General features: G+C 34.8%; 1 protein-coding gene across 1 annotated transcript; it reads right to left on the bottom strand.

Moving 5' to 3' along the window:
• Positions 1 to 491: 491 nt before the first annotated feature.
• Positions 492 to 11759, bottom strand: LOC139881574 (uncharacterized). The gene is made up of 8 exons (XM_071866022.1): positions 11637 to 11759; positions 11473 to 11562; positions 10731 to 10880; positions 8663 to 10251; positions 7500 to 8395; positions 7187 to 7309; positions 1442 to 1719; positions 492 to 539 (listed from the first exon to the last, which is right to left on the bottom strand). Exons 1-8 carry the CDS (start codon positions 11727 to 11729, stop codon positions 492 to 494), a joined length of 3267 nt encoding a protein of 1088 aa, XP_071722123.1. The 5' UTR covers positions 11730 to 11759.
• Positions 11760 to 12036: the final 277 nt, after the last annotated feature.

The raw sequence follows: 12036 nt of genomic DNA, 5'->3' as shown, positions 1-12036 counted from the left end.
AGTATATAGTGTATATGTATGAATTATGATATGTATAAACTATATATAGGAAATAACTCATTAAAAAGAAAGAAAATAACATATTCCATAAAATCTATCCTACATTCATAGAAATCCTCCTCAATTTCCATTCCTAATTACTAGAAAAACTAAATAAAAATTAGCTTTTCTGAATTTCTATCTTAGTACACTCTCACTAGAAGTTATATATAGTCTAAGATATATCCCATCTTTGAAATAATATTTTGGGCTTAGCCCACCACATATGTGGCAGCCAACAATGGGCCAAGAATGCTACATTCGTAGGCTTTACTTTTAGCCATTGGGCCCATAACTTCCTGATTTACCACTTTACTAAGGAAGTTACACTTGAACCCTTAAACTATGGCTCTATCGACAAATTAACAAACATCACACACGGTCCGTTTACCATTTGGGTCCATTTCGTTATGACGTCGTTATTTCCAGCTTACGTGGTAGTGACGATGCCGTTAACTACCAGATGCTCGCTGAGATGGCAAAGATAGGGACCCGCTTACCTAACAAACAGAATTTCAGGAATCAAAATGTAAAAAAAAGAACTCTAGATATTGAACTTCATCTCCTTCCTCAATCCTCCGGTCCGGAAAAAAAAAAACAGTCGAACCTCGATAATATAATATTCGATAATTAATAATCTCGTTGAATTAATAATTTTTTCGTTCTCAAAATATTATTTTAAAAGTAATCATATCTCGATAAATTAATAATTATACATAGTCATAATGCTTAAAAATTGATGATTCATATAGTCGATCCCATATAAAAGTTGAGGCTTATTATTGTTGGTAGTGTTGTATCTCGATAAATTAATAATCTAGATTAATTAATAAAGTTTAGCAAATGTTAAATCAACCATAGTTTAAGTCGCCGTGTGTGATTTTTGTTAGTTTATGGACCCAAGCGTTAGACGAGGCATACATTTTCTGTCTCCGATGTGATGGATTATGCGAGTCAGTAATTGAGATACTTTCATTATGAACAATTGAAAACAAGTAGAAGTTTACACGACGTACGGAATTATACGATTTTGGAAAAATATAAAAATAATGAGCTAATACACAACGTCAAAAAAAAATGAGCTAATACACAAACATTATTGGAGATAAACCAATCCAATATTGTAGTTTAAATCTGGTTTAATTTCGTTAGTTAATTCAGACAATATCGATCCTAAAAATAACCATTAACAAAGTTATAAATTTACTACCTTCATATCAAAATATATATTATTTATATGAATATATATTTAATCAATTCTGATAGGGATTAACTATTTTATTAGTTCGATCGTTAATTAGAAAAACCTAACTCACTCATTCTCCCATTGAGATTTCCTGACCCAATTATTAGAAGTAATATTATTATTATCCCAACTAAGAAAGAAACCATTAGGTTTTACCTTCCAGAACACATCCTTATGCCTAAAATCTCTCCCACGCTGAAAAGCATGCCAAGAAGCCATAAATCTTTTCCAAATAGCTTCACAATAATACAAATTCCCATCTTGTTCGTTGATACTCCATTTATAATCTTCTCCTTCGTTGAGTGAATGCACTCCAAGATTCAGATGACCTTTGTTTGAAGTGCAACGGATTTTCATCGGTTCGGAATTCTCCGGTAAGGCGTTGATTATGTGAACGGAGATTGAATTATCAGTTGAGTTTTTCTTCCCCTCAGCTGTGTTAATAATGGTTAAAGAGAAAATTATAAGAGAGAGGGTTAGGACTGAATTATAATTTGACATTGTTTTTGTTAGAAGAAATATCTGTATGGTTTTCTTGATTCTTGCTTTTTATAAGCCCATAAAAAATATAGAATATGACTTTGATTGGGAAACATCTTTTTAATGTTTTTAGAATGATTTATAGTATTTTCTATCATGTTTTGCACCGAACTTTTTTCTCTCTCTTTTTTTAAGTTTTGCATCGAACTTTTAGACATTTAGGTATTGAAAAATCTAATTTATTTTAACCTAATGTCTAAACAAGATGAGAAATTTTGACGTAATCGATTAAGATTGTTCTTTTATGATCTAAAAGTCACTAGTTTAAGTCATGAAAACAACGTTTTGTCACGTCTCGATTATTCAAGTCGACGACGTGCCAACTTGCTAGGAAGATGGGGCCGTAAAGATTGGAGGGAAGCGCTTCAGTGGAGAACCTAGATGTGCAGGAACGAGATGCCTCGTTCCCTCGGAAGGTCAGGCATGCCAGCTCGGGAGGCGAGTGGCTTGTCTTAGTCGGGAGACTTGACTCGGATGGAGGGATGAGGTCATTCCTGCACAAATTGGTCGGGGGTTGGAGCCGCCTCCCTGATGAGCCCAAGGCAGGGCGAAACCAGTCGGCATGGCAAGACTCCAAATAGGCTGGGACGGGATCGAACCTCAAGATGACAGGATGTCGGCAGGCCGAGTGCCGCATGTACTCTAAGTACGTGATAATTTTACCCTTTAATGTCTAAATAAGATGGCTTTGATTTGTCCTGCTCAAGGTTCGAATCGTAATCCATATTTAAGTAAACATTCCGATAAATTCTTAAATCTATTTTTCTTTTTAATTTATGAATAAAATATAGAATTTCGTTTCCTTTTTAAGAGTATAGCTTATGATCATTGAGACATTTTTCCTAATTTAATACTGTATTTGAGTATTATACTAGCAAGCAGAAGCCGACAGACAAAAGATAATAACAAACGTATCCATATGGAGTCATGGTGTATCATATCACACATCTCATCTATTTTATCTGTTACTGTTAGCTTGATTTCAGATTTTTTATTGTTTTTTTCATCATAATATGAAATTTATATTTAATGAATCTAAAAAAAGTTTATATTTAATAAAGTTCATCGTCATTTTCTTCTCTTTCTTTTCTTTTTCTTTTTTTTTTTTTTAAAAAAACTTTTTCACCATGCAATCAACAAATAGTTTGGTGGATACATCAATCATACAAATTACAATAATTTCACTATTCGGGGGTTGTGGATGAGGTACCGGAACCCACGTTACCAAATACTGATGATTATATATTGTTTTAATTTACTCAATCTTGGAAAATAAATCTCTAACCAAATATATATAAAAAAATATTCTTGAAAAATAAATCAAATATTTTGCTTTGTGTGTAGGGCTAACATGTCTATCATTCTATTGTATAGTGGATTACATTTCTAAAAAGTTTAAAAAGAAATATTCAAAAAAAAAGTTTTAAAAGAAAACGTAAGGAAACTAGTAAATATATAAATATATATTTTTTAATTCTTTACCAAAAAAAAAAAATAATGAACACGACAGAGCACGTGGCTTATCAGTAAAAGTCTTATAGCAACACTACTTGATGGATCCGAAACTTTGAAAATACATTCTTCATCTCAATATATATTTTTTAAAATATTAATATATAAAATAAAATAAAAAAACATAAAATATAATATATTTTAATCTAAATTATACGAAACATATAAAAAACGTATACTCACCGACAAACGGAGGGAGAGGAGTAGTAGTTACAGCTTCCACAAACAAAATCCCCGACATCAAGGCGTTTTTCTAGCAACAAATTCAGGAGACGAAAGCTAATATCTCCGTTTCCACGTTTCATTTATTTAGGTTTTGGCTTTTTTCCTTTTTTTTTTCTTGGTTTCGTCATCTCATATTATTGTTTTGTTTGTTTGTACTGTATATAATTTTAACTTGGTTAAATTAAGATTCGTTAGCCAAATGATTATCGGAGTTTGTTTAATCCTGAAAATCATGTTGTCACAGAATCGATTTTGCATAGATGCGAAAATGATTAGACTCATTTTATGTAATTCAATTGACCGATCAATCAATACCTTGGTTGATAAATAGACCAGGCCCACGTTCAATCAAAGCATGATATAGCCCAAGATTGTTTGGGTAAAATAAGATAATTGAGCCTGTTTTAAAATTAAAATCAGCCCACCTTTTACTACGCTGTTATTTGGATATTTAGAAAAAATGGGTTTCTGACATTTGGGCCCTGAAATTGTTCTGTGACTTTTTTCATGGTGACACGTGGACATTATTTTCCATTAACAGAGAGTTAACAGTGTTAATTCTAAAACAACAACATTAACGGGAGTTAATCCTTTTCGTGTTGTAGGCTTGTTGAGATTACGACCGAGTTGTAGTGTTGTTGGCCTATCGAGTTGTTTCCGAGTTCTAAGCTTGTTGGGATTATAACCGATTCTTTTTTCCTAGTTAAAGTCTTGTTGGACTTATCGAGTTGTAGTCTTATAATTGGACTTATCGGGTTCTAGTCTTATTGAGGTTACCGTCTTCATGCCGATCGCAACTACAACCTCCGCTCAACAGCACCCCCAAGGCTGAGAGAGGAAAGCCGAAAGAGACTTGTCTCGATAGAGAAAGCGAGACTGGGAGAGGAGATGTATGAACAATCGACGCTTAAGTGTGAGTTGAAAGATTAATTGATGACGTGGTTAAAACTTTCCACTTGTAATTTTCTAAAAACTATAAAGATATACAAGAATAATAGAATAGAGATAAAATCATTAATCGATGATGTGGATTAATTTATAGAGATAATATCATCAATTCATCATTGATTGATGTGTTGTAATTTTCCACAGCAATATTTACAGGAAGAATAGTATAGAGATAAAAATCCTACATGATGAACTAGAAAAAAACTACTAGTAATATTAATTCGAGGCACGCTTTGTCCCATCTTTCAAAGGCAATTGAGATGGGGATATTCATATATATGTAATGTCTATATCGAGTTTGCTTTAGATATATAAAATTTGAGTGGTAGTATAATATTTTTCATTATAAGTGATTGATTACGAAAGGTATGAATTTATCAATCCAATTTTTGGGCGAGTTTTATTAAAAAAATAAGAAATATTTAGCGATAAGTTGTCATATTTATACATATTTTTTTTGGATAAAATAGAAAAGTTCTTAATCATATTAAATGCGAATAATTTCGAAAATTAAAATTACCAGTCTTCAAATTAGGTTAAAATCGTTCATATTATCGAAAGCATCTTCCATCACTCAATTATTAAGACAAATTTACAAAGAAAGGAGGAAAGCCGAGATCACGTACATGATTTGAATTAAACTCTACTGATTGAGTTGATAGAAGGCATTTGAACTAATTTTTTTATTGATATAATTATATTTGTATATTGATAGACATAGATAATGCCTTTTAGGGTTGTGCTATTCAAGAAATGAAGCAACGATATATCTATGTTGATTAATCGTTTTCATGGTTTGAATAGTGCGATCACTGATCAGTCATTGTTAATTTTTGTTCAATCAATTGACTACCACTATTGAGTATGCTTATACGTATAGGACGTTTGTCCCCTCCACCCCCAAAATATTTGCATAGTCGAGAGATTAATTATTACTACAAAAGCGATATATTTATATAGTTTTTTTTTTTTAAGTCCATACATTTATATATAGTTTGCAACCCGACAGTGAATAAGCTACACAGGGACGTGGTCCAATTGATGAACATCTTCGTTCATTCGTAAGGTGAGAGGTTCGAGTCATGTAGTCAGCACAAAATTATAATGCAATAAAAAAAAACTAACGAATAAGTTGTATTTGGTATGATCATTAAACTAAAAACTAAATTTTAGAATCAATAATACAAGATTTAAACTCTAATATGTACATATTAATTTATTTATTGAGAAAGTTATTATTCGGAATATTTATAATAATTAATAATTATATACACGAGGCATTAGTTATCTCAATGAGGTTGCGAGTAACTCAAGGTTTTTTTTTTATCTGACTATTTTGGACATAATTTATGATACATTTCCAATTCTAATTCTTAGAAATTTAATTTTAGGGGTTGTTTCGTCAGTGGAAACGAAGTAATGTGTCGGCATGGAGAATACGTAAGTAGATCAAAAGTTTGATTGAAATCATATATAGTATGATGAGTTCGGCAACGATGTATGCATATATGATCTGTACGTGACCAACATGACTTGCTCATGAGTCATGATATATTGATCGGAGCTTGTCGTCGGAATAGCGATGTACTATTATTACCCTTGCTTGTGATAATAATCAAAGTTTTAGGTCATGTCTCAAGAAAAAAAGAACTTTTTTTAATATGAAGAGAATAGATTAATTTCTCCTAACATGGCAATCCCTCGTTTGTAAGTCATGAAAACTCGTAGAAGCAGAAATAGAACATATACTAGTAATACCATATCTCAAAAAAATATTCATTGATCAGGACCAAGAGAAATCTTTCTTCCAGAAAACATTATCATTGCTAAAGTAAAATCCATCTTCCCTGACCAACCAAGAACATTTCCTAAGCGGACCGCACCGATGAAAATCTCTAGGAAACTTAAAGGCATCAAATCTTTTCCTCTTGTCGTCCCATTTCATCGTACACTGGTAATGATAAAGTCCCCATAAGCTAGCTTTGAGATTCCAACTGTAATCGTCGCGTTCTTGGAGAGCTCTCCCGCCGAGATCCATGTCTTGTGATATGCACCAGATCACCAGAGGCAAGGAGGAATTGTTAGTGAATCCATTGATCACTCGAACCTCGTATTCTATCTCCGAGAAGTGCTCTTCCCGGAGAGTCGAGGAAAGGAAGATGATGAAACAAAGGCTGAGAATTATCATTAGGGTTTTGGAGAAATTCTTCATGTTAGCTCCTCTGCAAGCCATCTTCTCTTTTGGTAGTGGAATAGTAAAACGTAATTAGTTGCTTATTTTGCTTTCAGAAATGTAATTTGACAAGAGAAAATGTTTGTAGCAAGGTTCACAAAGCTACCTACTACGTACCTGATTTTGTTTTCCAACAAAAGAGAGTCGATCTTTGTTGTTCTTTATATAGGAAAGTATTGGACTTCTAAACTCGAAGACGCTCAAATCTTTACTGTTCAGTTAAATTAACGAAAGACCACAAGTTTTTCTTTTTCCTTTTTTCACAAGACCAATGGCCACAAGTTGCCAACTTGCCATGGTTCTGTTTGGCCGTTTGGGGATGGGTAAAAGCATGAATTGCACCCCGACATTCACATATTCCGCCTCAAAAGACCTTACCATTATCTTACTATCAACATTAACCGTAACGTTTAATTTTTCCATCATGCCGTTAAATCAATTACCACACAGCATAACTAACCAATCAAACATTACAGTTGACGATGATTGAAAGATAACGGTAGGGTCTTTTGAAGCGGAATATGCAAATGGTAGGGGCCAATTCATGAGTTTATACTCAGATGGTACTATCCAACAAGTTAACGATATACTTCAGAAAAATACCACGATAACAATATCCAAATATAATTATTTCCATTTTAGATATAGTTATGAAAACTCTACCACAAGGGCGATAATTCCATTTCCATGGAAAGTGGCCACCTATAAGGCAAACCTATTGTCCTACAATCATCTACTACATAGTATTTATCTAACCTTGACCATCATCTGTGAGGCCTACCAATTGAGAAATTGTGTTGTCAAGGCAAGAGAATTTAGCCGAGAACTCCTGGAGTTGAGGAAAGTCAACGCAATCTGATTCCCACTGCGAAAGGCCATTGCCAATCATCTTCAAACCACTTTGCAACAACTCCATTCCCTTGTTTATTTCATCTGGAAGCTTCCTCCTCTTCATCGGTTTCTCAATATCCATCCTCTTACAAGTAACTTCGACCCTCTTTCGCTTTATAGACTCCGAATTCTTTTGGACTATTTCTTTCAGAAGCGTGCCTTCCTTTACAAGCAAGCCAAGTTGGTCACTGGTTGGAGTAACAGAAAGTAGAGCCATTTCTTTCTCGAGAAGAACCTTCAACTCAGACATGAATTGTGCCTCGTCAGCTTCTTTCCCAGTCTCGATATCATACGAAAGAGCGGCGTTCTGTGGCACGAATTTCCATAGCTGATTGCAATCTGTGTGTGCAGCGAAATACCCAAAAGCTGCTATTGCCAGATGAACCAATGCCCAGTGATGCTCTCTCAAAAGAGAATGATATAAATCACAAACATTGGTGCTCTTTGCACAGTCGTCTCCTTCTGACATAGACATGTGGCCGAGTCCTGCCACGAAAACAGCCAATTCTGGTTTGCACTCAGATAACTCAGTTTCTGAAGCTTCAGGCCCTGAAATAAATAGGTTCCGAATCTCCGAAATGACTCCCTCCATCTCATCAGACGAATAAAGATGTTTTAAATTTGAGATGATGCCAAATGTTTCACTTAGAAGTTTAGAGCAATGAGCCTTCATCTGCTTGTCCATGGCACTTTTGTACTTCTGACTAATAGCAACCAAAAGTTTTAGAGTCTTCATGTCTACATCAGATATGCTGACCTGACTAAAAACACATAAAACTCCATTCAATCGGTTATGTATGAGAAATTATGAGCTGTTTCAAGAGACGAGAATTATTTGAAAAACTGTGGTCCAAATGATAATAAACATGTTAGGCAAGGAAATTTTCAAATACCAACTCAGAAGTAAACATGGGGAGCACGGGGAAGCAGAAGTTTCTTTCAGCAAAATTATGAGACCTCAGATTGCTGATTTCGTCTCAACTAAAATATCATGCATTTTAAATGTAAAGAAATTAATGAAAACTTACCCCGACTGCAAAGAGGAAGATAGAGCGAAGACAGGAAGCCCAAATACGCCTGAAACGGAAGTATCTGACATTTTCTCTTTGAAGCTTTCTATGAAGCCATAATAATCAGTGATGGTTTTCTGTCTGACGGTACTTTTCAAATTATCTGACAATAAATTCAGAGGAAAGCCTTCCAACACTAAAGCCACGTACACAATAGATGATGTGTTATCTCGACTTAAAGAATTATAAACCCAATCTACTATAGTTGGGATACAACTGGTAAGAATCAAACAAATTGATCTTGCTAGTTTCCTGAGAGCTGAGCAAGGAATGAGAACCGATTCTGGAGAACCAACAGACTTCATTAACTCACAGAATTTAACAATCATATCATGCACCAAATCTTCCTCAGCATACTGCACTAAAAAGCACCAAAGTTCCATTATGATCTCCCGGCTCATAAAGTGGGGATGGAAGAAATTCTGAAGAAGGAAAGTTTCCACTTCTGCCCAGACAATGCCTGAAGATACCACAACCATGAAGGTTTTCAGGGCATGTAAGATGGCTTGAAACATGGGCTCGCAAATTAATTCCATATTTTTGCCAGAACCATATGTCTGAGGAATTTGCAGAGTAAGGACAGAGGAATATACATCTTCATTAATTAATATATCCAAAAACCAACCAAGCTTTCGAGCGATCAAAATTTTTACATCTTCTTCAACACCAAGGGAATATCTCATTAAACTAAGAAATAAAGACACCCGACCAAGCAAGCATAATCGTGCTGCTGGCATAGTTTCATTGCTTACCGAAACTATCTCAACCATTGAAGCAGTCAAAAAATTACTGCTTGTTTCTGCTTGGATCGAAGTTGCATGACACTCATCGCCGAATAACCACTCTAGCACATCGATTTTGAGCTCCTCCTTCCGCTGAGAAGAATTATAGAAAGAAGTAATCAAATCCAAACATGTTTTCTCCAAAAGGTCCATCGATAACTCGCTGGCAACTTGCAAATGTTTAACCTGACACATTGATATTATCAATGTCAAAATCATCAGAACACAGCCTGATATTTCCTTGTAAACTGGATACACTTCGCAAGGATACATGGAACATATTTTGGCTGCATTCATGAGGTAAAATTTAACTGGAAGAAACGTTTTTCTTGCTTCTGCCACAGAAATGGACTCCTTCAGCATAGACCAAGCTTCAGCTGTGCATTTGAGAGACTGGTTGACAAGTGAAACTAGACTCATAACAATAGCACTTATATTCACCCTTTCTGCTAATGCACCCTTGCAAAGCTGAAGCAATACTACTACACCTTTCCAAGAGACATTAAGAATTGTTACCAGACTCCCACCATCACTGGCTGCAAGGATTCCTATCTCACAAAGTCTTTCTATGGCACATTTTGTTACTTTTGCTGCATTATTCAAAATAGTCGTCTCTTTCAAGACTATGGCACTTTTATTTGCCTCAGCTCTGGCATCAGAAAATTCCCATTTGACAGCTTGTGAATATACTTCACATAAATGTGTCACGGACTCGATAACCGACTGTGCACACTTGATAACTTCTGGGCCAGATGAATTTATTCTCTGCTTGAAATAAAACAGAGAAATCCTGTTAGCAACATAACCTAATTCATATCACGTGAGGAGTGTCAATTCTGAACGAGAAATGGTTTCTTCAACCAAAAGAGTTTTGTTGGCTATAGATAAAAACATGATTTCACAGAACTAAGAAACTGACAGGAAAAACAAGCATTAGCCATTGCAATCACTCAGTAGTCAGTACCTTTAAACAAACGAATATGAACAACCCTAAATTAGATGGGGTTCGGGGAAAAGAACCTTTTGCTCAAGATATAGAGCTGGAACCAAGTTCTCTAACTAATACAAAAATAAGCAACCCTATTATGGAAAACAATAGACATCCTCCAGAATCAACCAAGCCGTTTCTTCATCACTTTTGTACCTCACTTGACGAATGTATGTGGTGGATAAAACCAAATATTTAGTAAGCAGAGCAGCTTAGAATAAATATTCCGACAATTGGGATAGAAATAGCTACTTACCTTACTCTCTGAAATTGCTTTCCGGGTTAAATTCAGCTGCTCTGACAGAAATTTCTCAACAATAGTTTCTGTTGCCTCATCAGAGGAAAGAGGGTAACTTGTAAGAGCTGAAAAACAAGCCTTGCAGAAGCCAAAATATTCCAAAAGTAACTGCAGAATTGGGGCTCCGTGTGTCAGTATAATATGAGAAAGCATAACTAGAATTCAGCATAGTTAAACATAGCAGGAATTGCAAAACACAATGGGGAAAGTACGTTGAGGCTAAATTATTGAAGAGAATAGCAAGACCAATGATATTGAAAAAGCAGGTCTTCATGGCAAGGAAACAATTATATGGTTGAAGCAAGATACTTGAACAAGCACTCAAGTATTAGTACTTCTTAGTACACCCTATTTATGTAACTTGTCCCCATCATACCATTTTATATACTTCAAGTGAAATGTAAACCATATTGCGTATAAAATGTTGGCATTGCATGTTTTTCCAATTTCCTAGTATATTGACAGTGATCTACAGATGAAAGAGACCCTACATTGACCACTCTCACTTCTCAGATTAAAGTGAAGAAATGGCACAAACCATATGAAATATAAATTAGTCAACTGTGTGGCATTTATACTTTTATTTCAGGAGTTGAGACTAGTTTGAACCACTGATAGACCATACAATATAAACATGGGAGACAAATGTACAATGTAACAGAAATGCAGTAGATCAAGAGAGGCTGGAGCTTAAATCTACCTGGAAGAAGAGGTTGGAATGCTTCTCTTCTTGCGATTCCTCTGTTGACATTACAGTCATCTTGAGATGCTTTCCACACCATATACTTGCCTAACATAGCTCCGTAAATTAAAATAAAGCGCTTTGAAGAACAAATATTGAATAATAGATGTCAGTGTACTTACCTTTGTTCCAAGCTCAAGAATTGGTACTAAACATTGGGAAAAGTGAGACTCCAGATATTTTTCGACCACATGCAAAATAGTCTGGTTCAACATGCACTGAGATATATCTAAGCAAGTGAAGTCTTCCCAAAAAATCTAGTTAAGGTTAAGGTAGTAGACTTTTTATGGATGTCACAAAGAGGTCTGCAAGTGCAAGTTATTAAGATCGGTGATTGGATAGTAACTAACCACGTGGGTTATTTGTAAAGTTGCTTGACCCAATGATCATTTTCACAACAAACAATTAGAGAAAATGAAAAGGCTGTTAATGTCAATTGAAGAAACAAGAATAATTCCATTGAGGCATGATGATATACCTATGTACTAACTAGCAGTGCACTAACTGAATATTTAACAACAG

Source organism: Rutidosis leptorrhynchoides, unplaced genomic scaffold, assembly GCF_046630445.1.
Source record: "Rutidosis leptorrhynchoides isolate AG116_Rl617_1_P2 unplaced genomic scaffold, CSIRO_AGI_Rlap_v1 contig172, whole genome shotgun sequence".
Lineage (NCBI taxonomy): Eukaryota > Viridiplantae > Streptophyta > Magnoliopsida > Asterales > Asteraceae > Rutidosis > Rutidosis leptorrhynchoides.
This window is presented reverse-complemented; position numbering and strand designations above follow the sequence as displayed.